This window comes from Bicyclus anynana, chromosome 24 (assembly GCF_947172395.1).
Source record: "Bicyclus anynana chromosome 24, ilBicAnyn1.1, whole genome shotgun sequence".
NCBI lineage: Eukaryota > Metazoa > Arthropoda > Insecta > Lepidoptera > Nymphalidae > Bicyclus > Bicyclus anynana.
The window spans coordinates 893,661-907,177 of NC_069106.1; the positions used below are offsets into that span (position 1 = coordinate 893,661).

The window sequence follows — 13,517 nt, forward strand, 5'->3', positions numbered from 1 at the left end:
GGATAAAAAGCCTATGTGTTAATCCAGAGTAAAATCTCTATTCCAAATTCCAGCCAAATCGGTTCAGTAGTGCAAACAAACTTTCGCGTTTATAATATTAGAAGGATTTTATTTTCTAGTTAACATAAAAACGTTTCTAGTGAAGCTTCTACGAAGCTAACGATCTAGTGACTGGAGGCATGAGGCATTCTCATAATATCTTGTAGAAAAAAGAATACGTTTTATACTTGGACTTTTTTTGTGAGAATTCACTACCCTTCATTTAGGGCCCTCCAACTATGTGGTACAGGGCCCCTCTAATTATAAGTAATGTAGAAGAATGCCCGACTACTTTTGGACCCTTAGTCATGAGCTGGTTCTTGCAACGCGGCACTATCCAAACTCAAAAAAAAAGTTTGGTATTATTTCTGACTAATGCAAACTCTCCGTCTATAAATTATCCGAAAAACCTGAAATCAACACGGTGAAGTCGCGGGACTATACTAGTACAACTAGTAGGTACCTACTCAATAGTATGGGTACATTACTTTGGAGGTCGAATATAAAGCAATTTATAGACAAGTCAGTAACTTTTAATATATAAAAACTACAACGTTGAAAGAAGATTTAAATGCAAATGTACTTGCATAATGTTCTTATGCCCTTGAAACAAGGCTGTCTATGGATATTTCAGTGCACAAGTGTAGAGACACTGGTGCACTCTTTATTTTTGTTTGCCCACTAGTAGTACGAGGTTTCAACCGCGTAATTCCAATACCTGTGGAAATACAGGAATAATATAATTAAGCAGAGATAATTTGGCTGGTGGGAGGCTTAGGCCGTGGCTAGTTACCACCCTACCGACAAAGACGTACCGCCAAGCCAATTTAAGCGTTCCGGTACGAAGTCGTGTAGAAACCGAAAGGAGTGTGGATTTTCATCCTCCTCCTAACAAATTAGCCCGTTTCCATCTTAGATTGCATCATCACTTACCATCAGGTGAGATTGCAGTCAAGGGCTAACATGTAAAAAAAAAAAAAAACGGACGAAAAAAAAAATGTAGATAATGTAGTTCTAATGGTTTAAGAATTTTTCAAATCGGACCAGGAGGCCTATTCTATGACGATGTTTTGTATAACTCGCAGGTGCGAGTTTAGAATTCACCTCTATTTTTCTCTGTCTAACATGATACTATAAACAGAGATATATGGGAGTTCGAAGCACCGTCGAAATGATAAAAATAACGTTACAGAATAGCCGTGCTGGAAGGCTATTCCAGCACGGCTATTCTCTGACGATGTTTTGTATAACTCGCAAGTGCGAGTTTCGGATTCACCGCTATTTTTCTCATTCTATAGTATTCTGTTAAACGGAGAGAGATAGAGGTGAAGTCAAAACTCGCACTTGCAGAATAGCCTAGCAGTAGTATCAAACTCTATTAATGCAAACAAACAGACAAACAAATCTCACCTCTTTATAATATATAGACAAGTTTATCTTTGACAGCATTTTGACAGAAAATATGAGAAAGTTGTCATTTGTAACAATACTCATATGTTTTTAATTTACGGAAAAAAACAAGTTTACTTATTATTTTTCCGTATAGACTATGACATGACCTAAAAGTAGGCTTTGCAAATGGAAAGTTACCGTCCTACACAACGTCGTAACTGAACGTTAAATTACTTGACAGTACGTCTTTTCCTGTACGGTGGTAACCATAGCACCGTTAATCAAATAGTTAACTTCGTTAATCGTTAATCCGCTACAAAAAAGTTAGCTTCGTTAAACGTTAAAGCGTAACATTCTGTAAAAATTAACGCAAGTTAATGTTAACCGTTAATCCGTTAATATCACTATGTAAAATTGCATTTTAATATCGTTGCGAAAGTGAACTTATCGAATTACTTTTGGCTGGTGGGAGGCTTTGGCCGTGGCTAGTTACCACCCCTACAGACAAAGACGTACCGCCAAGCGATTTAGCGTTCCGGTAACATGCGTAGAAACCGAAAGAAGTGTGGATTTTCATCCTCCTCCTAACATGTCCGCTTCCATCTTAGATTACATCATCAATTACCATCAAGTGAGATTGTAGTCAAGGGCTAACTTGTAAAGAACAAAAAAAAACTCACTAAAAGACTGACTACTGGGTAGTTTACCCTATAGTCTTGTTTTTGTTTCACTCGCTGCCACGCGCCGCCCGGCACTAATCGTTTTATACTTGTCTGAACCTATTTTTCACGCCGCGTCGCGGTGCAGTGCGGTATATAATAATAATAATAATAATAAATCTTTATTTCAGATAATAAAATCCATAAATTACATTCAATTGATTAAATGTTATAATAAATAAAATATAGTAGGCATTGGATTAACGATTAAAGGACCTCTGCATATAAACGAAAGTTAACGTGTCCGTTAACATTTTCAAAGGTTAACTCAAAAGTTAATCCGTTAATCAAAATGTTAACTTCGTTAATTAACGATTAACGGGTTATCAAATTAATGCCCAGGTATGGTGGTAACTAGCCACTACCGAAGATTACCAATAGACCTCCGAGATTTTCTTGAATTGTCCAGGTCTAGCTGGTGGGAGGCTTCGGCCGTGGCTAGTTACCACCCTACCGGCAAAGACGTACCGCCAAGCGATTTAGCGTTCCGGTACGATGCCGTGTAGTAACCGAAAGGGGTGTGGATTTTCATCCTCCTCCTAACAAGTTACCCCGCTTCCATCTTAGACTGCATCATCACTTACCATCAGGTGAGATTGTAGTCAAGGGCTAACTTGTAAAGAATAAAAAAAAGACCAATATTGAGTTAGCTTAGAAAACAAAAGAATCTAAATAAGAGTTTGGAGTGAAACCTTTGTAGGTATATCTTTAATATATACCTCTGAAGTCTGAACCAAAAGTTCAAATTAAATTGGACAAAAAAACTAATTATGTAAACGATTATGCCCCAACTGGGCATCGAATTCATTACCCACGCTCTCTTTGCCACAGTTTGGAACACAATCAGAAAGCGGAAATTTATCTGAACAACATGTTACAATTTGTCTGTACCTATGCATTATGTAATACATAATAATTATAATGATACCAGAATGTACAAATTTTTTTTTGGTATTAGAAGACCTAAACAGAGGTCACCCGGAGAAGTTCTACCGGCATGCTTCTTCCCGCCGGCACGCAGCATTGCTGAGTTCCGACTTCCGGTATAATTGCAGGCAAATGAGGCTTATCACCAAAGATTTTCTACTATATATATGTCACGTGCCTATATAAGCACCGCAAATAGTGATCCGAATTTAGCAACTCCACTGAGCAGCGTCAAGTTGATTGCTATATTTCGTTTTTATCAGGACATAAGTGTGAAAATACACTCTTACGTATGTTGTTGTTGTTACAAAAGGTAAAAATAAAAACACAATTTTGTGTTTTTATTCAGATAGGTAGTTGTTTATTTATTGTGTCATCATAACCACATTACGTTAAGTGGCGAATTCCTGGGAGTTTGAGAACCTTTTAGTAGTGAATGAAAAACCCTGGATTATTTGAATTTACGTAGGTTGTCTTGAATAAAATGTACCTATAAAAAGGTTAAAATACATAAAAAAAGCTTAAGGTACCTACAATCTTTTAATATTAACTGATTTTTCTTTAATACGTAGGTATTAAAATTATGTCTTCCGCACATCCTGTATAAATGGACTTTAATAAAAATAAATTAAAGGTAGGTACTTACTTCTCAAACAAAATTACTCACATTGTAGGTACCTACATTACTTACTACCATAAAGTAAGTTTAAATTATGTTTATTATACTAGCCTACGCCCCGCGGTTTATCCCGCGTATTTCCCGTTCCCGTGAGAATACAGGGATGTTTATCATTGTCATTAATAATGTGGCTTTCTAGTGTAAAAGAATTTTAAAAATCGGTTTAGTAGATACGGTGAACTTTTTATTATTAGTTTATAAAAAGCTATGTAATATTACTTTAAACTTAAAATATTTCTTATATCCATCATAAAAACATTTAAAACTGAACTTGAGTAATAATGAATACTGTAAATAATTATTATTAATTATTATTCTATTTCTTTTGTACTCAATTATAATATAAGTTCAAAAGTAAATAGTTATTTAAAACATCTAGCGCCATCTAGCAACAGATCAAAACATTAACTAATAAAAAACAGTATCCTTCGCGTCCCAGTACAGTACATATTCAATAGGTGGCGTTCGCACGTAACGTCATCTTGGTGTAGTAACTCAAGCATCCGTCAATAGATGGCGCTGATCAAAGTACATAAGAAATTGAAAATTGAAGCACTTAAATTTTAAAACAAGCTATTAAAGTTGAATATTGCGTGAAAGATTTCACACATCTAGGTTACTAGGCTCTATCATCAGGTTGTCGTGTACACGCGAAAGTAGCTCTTACGTCACCTCGGGTCAGCATCTTATAACGCTTGCGTCATACCATGTTATGTCTGTTGGTATATCATACACGTGACATACCGCAAGAATAATCTATAGTAGATATTATCTATATTGAAATTTACTCTATAGCCCAACTAAAACCAAAATAAAATCTAGATTTAATAGCTCTAAGTAGTTAATATAGATAGCTTACGATTATAATATCATGAGCTCGGTAACAATAAAAATACTTTTTTGTTATTTTTTTTTGTTTTTGTCAATTGGTTCATAAAGTTTTCAAAAGTATGTACCTCGATGAAAAAACAAATAAAAGCAAAAATCTCCAGTTTAAAAAAAATATGTTTTTCTGTTTTCAATATAACTGATTTTAATAATTAGTAAGCTGTACGAGTGACTTAATCCGCAAGAAATTAACTTTTTTAAAAAATCCGTAACACGTCGAATGTCACAACATAATTAGCCAACCTATAAATAGAAGAGAAGTCTAATAGCTATTTTCTAATCAAATCTAATAGTTAATTTGTTGAGATCAATGTCAATTCGAAAATTTACTAGTTTCGGAGATAAACGTGAACAGACAATACAAATTAAGCAATCAAAGGTACCCACGCTGTTGTCCAACTAAACATCTGCTTCACTCGCTCCGACCGGAAGTCCTTCGCTGCCATCTTGTCTGTAACAATATAAAATAACATGAGACACAATAAAAAATATTGAAAGCCTCAATCGGATGAAAAAGTCACAAACAGTAAAAAATATGAAGATTGTGAGTCTCAAAGACCCGTAAACATACGTCTGAGTCACAAGACCCTAAGTCTGCAGTTTAAAAAAATCCCGATTTTTTTGAACACTCATTTTACTAATTTCAACTATAGCTTGGCAACTTCGTTCGTAACATTCCCGATGTTGCGCGCGGGCCGGGGGAGCGTGTCGCGATGAATAAAAACCTACAATTGATGCACGTCACTTCCCCGCGCGCACTATTTCACACCCGCGCTTGTTTCCCCCTGTCGCCCGCATATCATGGTGATCAACTTGCCAGACTTTAAACTAAACCTATAGTTTACAAGTACCTACTTTTCGAGCAGTTTAATGGATAAGTATGATTGCAATGTTAATATCGGTTCGGAAGGCTGATGCTACTGCGTACCTAAAGCCATCAAAAAACTCAGAAGTTAGTTAGTAAGACGAATTCGAAACTATTCCAGATATAAAATCGTTACAAAGAACCTCCAAGTAACATCCTATGGAACGGGCCTAATATACTCAATAAAATACAAACAAATATAGTTTATATAAACATTCAACATACTCAAGTTATAATTCGGTGTTCTGTAAAGAAGCTTAACGTTCGAAATACGAATAGGTACGTATGTCGCATATTTTAGACATCAACGCAAGGTAAGCTACTCATCTTTCTTCAATATTTTTAGACCGTAAATTAGTTAGAAACAAAATATTGTGTTACCTAATTATTAAGAAATTTTTAATGGCGAATTTAAATATATGTACTAAAATGTATATAAATGAGTCAACAGTGTGTCCATATTATTTGAAGGTAAAAAAGTACGAAATAAGAAAAAACTGAAACCCACAAAACTGAGAATTTTCTTAATTCTCTGGGTGTGTGAAGTCTGCCAATCCGGATTGGGCCAACGTGGTGGACTATTAGCCTAACCCCTCTCAATCTGAGAGGAGACTATATATATGGGTTGATAAATGATGATGATGATGATGATGAAATAAAATCCTCTTATCAAGACCTTTCATTTGATGTATCACAAGATGAAGTTTTTAAAAGTTTTTTTTTCAACTTCATCTTACCTCTCATACGGGCCCAAAAATTCAAATTTTACCTATTAACTATACATACTAGTATTTGGGTCACAAGAATTGGTATGTATAGTAAATTTTAACTGAATTAGTTCAGTACATTTGAGTGATATTATAAGGGTTCCGTTTTTGTACTACTTACGTTCGGAACTCTAAAAAGTATTGAATGATTAAAGAGATTTAAAACAAAAGGTTAAGTGACGTTCAAAGATTACGGAACGTTTGTAAAAAAATTTAAAAAAAATCAACTTCCATCTTCCAGTGGATGTGGCCATTGTTCAGAGCTCTAGCAGCTGATTATAACACGCAATTATAATAATTGTGAGGAAAATTATCGCTGGTAGGTACTACTCTTTTTAATAGGTTGCGTAAAACGATTGTTTATCTCTCTTAGATGACTTGAATGCGTCGGTGGTGCTGTGGTGAGGTTATGCAGCTCAATGAGGTCCTAGATTCGGCAGAGTCTGTCGATAGAAGAGATAACATACACAGCACTTTTTTTTCCGAAATTAGCTCTTGACTACAATCTTACCTGATGGTAGGTGATGATGTAATCTAAAATGGAAGCGGGCTAACTTGTTAGGAGGAGGATGTAAATCCATACCCCTTTCGGTTTCTACACGACATCGTATCGGAACGTGAAATAGCTTGGCGGAACTCCAGGGTGCTATTAAGATTTTTCTTGTAAGAAAAATCCCTATATCGTATTTTTTTGTTGGCCTGACCCGGGCTTCGAACCCTGGAGCTCACCATCCGTAGCCAAACCAGCTAACTAGGCAATTTACGAGTATAGGCATGTCGGTGACGCGAACTCACGAAATTTCAAATAAAGTGTCCAGGCGCACAGCACACGGGCTATCGACACACTGCAGTCATGAGCGTGTCGGTGACACGAACCCATCACATTTTCCCCTACAAAATAGTGCCCAACGTAACTAAAGAATTTTTCACTTCAAAAATCTAAACCCATAGCGTCTTTGTTTAAACCACACCAATAACCATATTTCGATATTCCATTTATTACACAAAGTGCCTAAAATATAAGAGATGCACGGATGCATACCTTGATACGTTGCGTTAAAGCTAAGATCAAATTGTAGTTCAGTCCGCGTTTCCAATGGCGCGCACAATAACAAACTTTCATCCATTCCATCCATACATAACTTTCACGTTTATTATATTAGTGGGATGAAGCCAACACTGATTAAGAAACAGAACAGCGCGCATCCGAAATTGTGTTATGGGATATCCAATTAAGTAATTTATAACATCCTAGTTTAGCAACTCGTTACGCACCGACACACGAAAATAATATTGCACGTTTCTACATGCAGTGGGTACGGGGAAATTCCTAACGCTACATCATTAGCATTATTATTTTGACCGAACTTTTGGGCTATCGTGGGGAGCTCTAGGTCATTTATTTCAAGTAGGCTCAGTTTACAAGCACTTTTGATACGTCAGTTGACTATTTGTTAAGATTCTACCACCGGTTCGGAAAGCAGGTTCTGCTGAGAAGAAACCGCCAAGTAACTCAACAGTTGCTCTATAAAAAAATATCATACAACATTACAATTTCTTATAGATTTTCTTCCTGGGTGAAGGTCATCAATGGTGTATTAACCTTAACTAAGTAAATGTTTTTTAACACATTGCTTAAAGCTATGCATTGGCAGGTCCATCACATGCCTTTGTGTAAGTCGTTATTGCATACCAACAAAGCGCCCGTGGCCTGACGCATGAATCGGTTCTGAAGGATCTGGGGGGGTTCTCGAGTCGCCTTTGGACGGTGGTCAAACACTACACTAGCGTAGGTCATTATTTGACGGATGCACGTCTTGTAGAGAGTGACCTTGGAGCGGAGGGATAATTTGCTTTTAGCACATATCATAAGGTAGAGACGACCCATCACATCATCATCATTATCATCATTATCAGCCGATGGACCTTCATGGATAAAAACCCATCACATAAGCAGCAAATTTACTTTATTTCTACATGTGAGTCGCGACGCTCATGAGGGTATCAAAGGTCAAACCTAGGTATTTTTTTCTTTTTAAAAAAAAAACGAATATGTGCCTTATTCTTTTATAATATGACCAATATTCCCATTCCCCTCCAACTAGTCGGAAAAGACTGCTAGGAGTGGGTACGACAATAGACCAACGGGGCGGGGATTGAACCACCACCCCTCGGTGATGAGTCCGATCGCTCTTACCGTTGAGCTATTAAGGCTTTAGTATATGTACATTTGGCAATGCGTTGCCACGGGATGGGTGCTCAGTGAAAAGAGAACAGTAGAGAGAAGACTAGAGAAGAGAGCTGCAGTCTTCTCTGGGTTTACCTCTTTCCGCCATATGCTAAACACTGAGCTAAGTGTGTTTGGTTTGGTTTATAACTATGATGATATTATGAGAACTCGATACGTTGTGGTACGCATGTAGGCCTATAGGTAACAATGCAGTGATAGAACTCTATACCTATAGCTACGTGAAGCCATCTTGAAAGACTGTTGTTGCACAACAACACAAAAACAACATGAGAACAACTCAACAACCAGCGTCGGTTAGATAACGCTAATATGAGAAAGGAATCAATACCATACTCATGTTGTGTAACCCACGGATTTATGATTATCTAGATACCGCACTCCATCCATCAGCATTTAACGTGTGGTATGTGTATCAGCTAGTATAGACCCCGGCAAGTAAGTTGAATGAAAGTGGTGGTCATTTGCGTAAGTACAATTATAAACCAAAGTGTTTAGATGTGTTGCCCGGTACATTACACTATACTTTATTATTGCATCTTCCCGCTATTTCACCAGAATTCCTGTCATCAGGGGTTGCCTGTTATAGATTGCTTAAAGCAGTAAAACAGCGTATGCATGCTATTTTTTAGTTTTAATTACTTACTTCTTACTTACTTCCTTCGGCGCTACAACCCTTTGTGTGTCTTGGCCTCCTCTACCACTTTTCTCCATCCATTTCTATGCCTTGCCTTTCTTTCCCACCCAGATAATTTTTCCATTTTTTGCAGGTCCTCTTTCACACAATCTTTTTAGTTTTAATTATTCTTTTTTAATTTATTTTGTATTTTGTGTGCAATAATTATATCTTCACTAAGAAGTAAGAATAGAAAATGTCGTACGCGATTGTAATGGTGTCAACGTGTTACTGTGATTAATAGTCTTCATTGCTAGCACCTTAAAACCAAACTTGATTTTTTTTTCGATTGTGTAAGTGCTGTAGGCTCCTTAATTGGACGTCAGCGGCGTCATCGGGGGGTTTGGAAGAGCACAGAAGCATTGCTTGATGGGGCTCGAAGGCAGAAGCAGATTTTATAATACGAGCGGTAATGCGAGCACTCATGCCTAACTACGATCGCAACGTCCAGTCTAACCCCTAGTTAGCCGGCACGGCAAAAAGCGCAATGTTTAAAAGGTTTCTTTAGTTAAACTGGCGGCTGCTAGTCAAAGTCGTGTAGTGCGTTAAGACGCCTTAAAGGGGTGCATACAACTCGTGCGAATTAACTTGACACCAGAGTTCGTATTACGTTTGTTTATGGTTTTGCACGCCTGAGACTAAGAACGTTTTGCACGCCAACGATGGCAGAATGTGTTTAAATCTATACTAATATAATAAAGTTGAAGAGTTTGTTTGTTTGTTTGTTTGATTGAACGCGCTAATCTCATGAACTACTGGTCCGATTTGAAAAATTCTTTCAGTGTTAGATAACCCATTTATCGAGGAAGGCTATAGGCTATATATTATCATATTCCTACGGGAACGGAAACACGCGGGTTAAACCGCGCGGCGCCAGCTAGTAATTTAAAATACCTATATAAATGTACCATATTCTGGCAAAATAAAGATTGATTGATTGATTGATTGGTTTGAAGTGCAAAAAAACTCGCAAACACATACCCGTGTATTGGTTGAATTAAAATTGTTTCAAAAGAAGTACTTTTAAATTTAACTACCAAAACTTGATTTTTTTCGTACGAAATAACAAGAGGTGTAAATTACAGTTTAGGCATCGGTCTTGGCTGAAACTGGGACTGAAGCCGATATTCGGTTTCGGTCGTGCAATGGTGATAACTGCAATGTACGTCCGTACGTCCTCCTCTGGGGAAGCGGGAGGAGAGTCAAGTTTTGAGCCTGGTGTCAAGTTAATCACACGTGTTATAAGACCAAAATACGCAGTGTCTCCACGGCGTATAAATTAGTCTTTAAACTTTAACGTAAACAAAAAATAATGACAATTATTTCACGGACACTTTAACGTATAATATTATGTTAATTCGAGAACTTCCTCATTTGATCTTCGCATGATAAATGTTTTTAGTCTTACTGATTTTATTTTTTCATTCATTTCAACAATATATATGCTATTTATATAACATATTAATGAAAATAAATTAAAACTAAGAATTACTTTTAAGTATATTAAATTTAAATTTATAATTAATTAATTATAACAAAAATACACCATCTAATTGATCACCCAGGGGCAAGGTACCTAATACGCTAGCGCTATTACCCTTCTGGATAGCAAGGCCTAACCTTTGGGCCAAATAAGCGCCAGCTCTTGGGTCACCTGACGCATGGACCAATTTGTCAGACTGTGTATCTGTTGACCATGGGCCTAAAGACTCAAAGGCAAGCGCCGCAAATACATAGTCATTCGATATGACCGAGTATTTACGACGCTTACAAAATTGAGCGTATTCAGCAGCTGCGCCAGGCGTATGGGACGTTTATTTTTTATAATTGTATACAAGTTCGCCCTTAACTACAATCTCACCTGATGGTAAGTGATGATGCAGTCTAAGATGTTAGGAGGAGGATGAAAATCCACACCTTTCGGTTTCTACACGGCATCGTACCGGAACGCTAAATCGCTTGGCGGTACGTCTTTGCCGGTAGGGTGTTAACTAGCCACGGCCGAAGCCTCCCACCAGCAAAAACGTGCGTGAGAGATGAGACACTGCCAACGTATCTACGCAGGTTGTTTTACTGAATTGAAATAATAACTTAAACAGATGAAATAAGTATAAAAATAGCCTCCCACCAGCCAATTCGAACCTACGCTCTCCAAATCAAAGGCAGAGGTTATACTGGGCTATCACGACTCTCGTGTGACTTGATATGAATGACACGAAGACGCGTTACAGGCGAAAAGTTCGTCGACGAGCCTAAAATGACAGAATCGCACTTACTGGCCTATTCACTCACTTTGAGTAACAAGTGAATATACACGAAATGTACATTTGTTATTGATTCTAAGTCACTTGATTTCGTATTCACTATTAATTTATTGCTAACTGATAGAAATTACTAACTAGGGTACTTGATTTTCATTAACAATGGGATTTATGGAATGCGAATAACGCGGTTGTTATTAATTTGATGTTAATTATATTAGGTGGCTAATATAACGAAGGACCATGATGGCCTCCGATTCCGGAGGGTGTGGGTTTGAATCCGGTCCGGGCATGCACCTCCAACTTTTCAGTTGTGTGCATTTTAAGAAATTAAATATCACGTGTCTCAAACGATGAAGGATAAACATTGTGAGGAAACCTGCATATCAGAGAATTTTCTTAATTCTCTGCGTGTGTGAAGTCTGCCAATCCGCATTGGGCCAGCGTGGTGGACTATTAGCCTAACCCCTCTCATTCTGCGAGGAGACTCGAGCTCAGCAGTGAGTAGAATATGGGTTGATAATCTATACTAATAATATAAAGAGGAAAACTTTGTTTGTATGTTTGTATGTTTGTTTGTTTGTTTGTAATGAATAGACTCAAAAACTACTGGACTGATTTTAAAAATTCTTTCACCATTCAAAAGCTACATTATCCACAAGTAACATAGGCTTAATTTTATTTTGGAAAAAAATAGGATTCCGTAAGTTATTTGGGTTTTTCGAACACAAGGTGTAAAAAATCAACCAGAAAAGTTACTTATTTTGCGTACGCTGCCTAAACTATAAAAGATAGAACCATAAAATGTTCTAAATAATTGTAGATCTTTTAAATAACTACAAAAAAATCCACAACACACTATATCTATCTATGTCAACCACCATTTTTTTTAAATTTAGATTTAGATTTTATATTATATTATTTAGAGATAGAATTAAGTAGACAATATTAAGCGTAGGGGTAGGGAAGGGGTAGTTGAATGTTTACATCATGTTTCACGCGGACGAAATCGCGGGCGTCCGCTAGTGAATGAATATACCAAAATTAGTGAATAGGCTAGCTGATTGTTATTAAACCATCAAAACAGTATAACTAGTAAAACACAAGCACAGTTCTAGCTAGGGTCAGTCAAGAAGCATGTTTCTCAATTTTGGACAAACAGACTGCCACTTGTCCCACATCGAGCGACTGGTTGCGTTACGTAACGCAACGCTACACTCCTTTCACTCGGCGGATCCTTTTTAGTTCACAGCCACTTTGACGTAGTGAGCTTTTAATTTGTTCTATCCTTAACGTTCTAAGTATTTTGGACCGAGATTGCGATTGCGAGACACGTTGCGAGACAGGCGTTGGAACATCGCCGAAAAGTTGCCTGTCTATAGGTGTTCTGCAGGATTTATTTTGGAGTGCGCTCAGGAATTTTTCGGTCTAGTTCCCTTTTCACCTTTTTACCATAGTCAGGCTGCAACTGTCAGGCATAGCGGAGGTCTGCATCCATACGTAGTTGATGTCCCTAGCCTCTGGAGACAACTGGGACGTCGATTCTCTTTCTACAATCGCAAACGCTTCGAAAACTAGAAAAATGTATGGGTATGACAGATCTTGATCACGTGACCTGTTGATAGCAAATGTCATTTCCGCAACAGATCCGCAGTGCGAAGAATGCTATGCCCTTCTAGCTTCCGTTTTCCCTATTATACAACATGGGTATATTCAAGTCAAGAGTGAATTGGCATTGTCTAGGCAAGCGCGTTCCACCATAGGCTGCATCATCGCTTACCGTCAAGCATTATTGCAGCCAAGCGCTTGTCTATATAATGTAAAAAAAAATCATTTTGGGAAGTCTGAAACTGTGTCAGCCTATGCTTCTAGTAACCTACTCGCAACATATTTTTTACCATCCTACTCTTAATATATAAATGCGAAAAGTCATTCATCACGAAATCTCGAAAATCGAAAAGTCTATAGTTGTAGGTATCCGCTGAAAACGGATTTTACGATAGGGCCGGATTAAGGAGGTCTAAGGGCGAGTGAAGTCCGCTATTACGTCTCTCAA

General features: G+C 37.5%; 1 protein-coding gene across 1 annotated transcript in view; it reads right to left on the reverse strand.

Annotated features, from left to right (window-relative positions):
• The window catches only part of LOC112050296 (ABC transporter G family member 23), a 104,631-nt gene that overhangs the window by 74,472 nt on the left and 16,642 nt on the right, over positions 1-13,517 (reverse strand). Inside the window, exon 2 of the mRNA XM_024088529.2 lies at positions 5,032-5,095. Coding sequence (XP_023944297.1) covers positions 5,032-5,090 — 59 coding nt within the window. The 5' untranslated portion in view covers positions 5,091-5,095. The remainder of the gene's footprint in view (positions 1-5,031; positions 5,096-13,517) is intronic.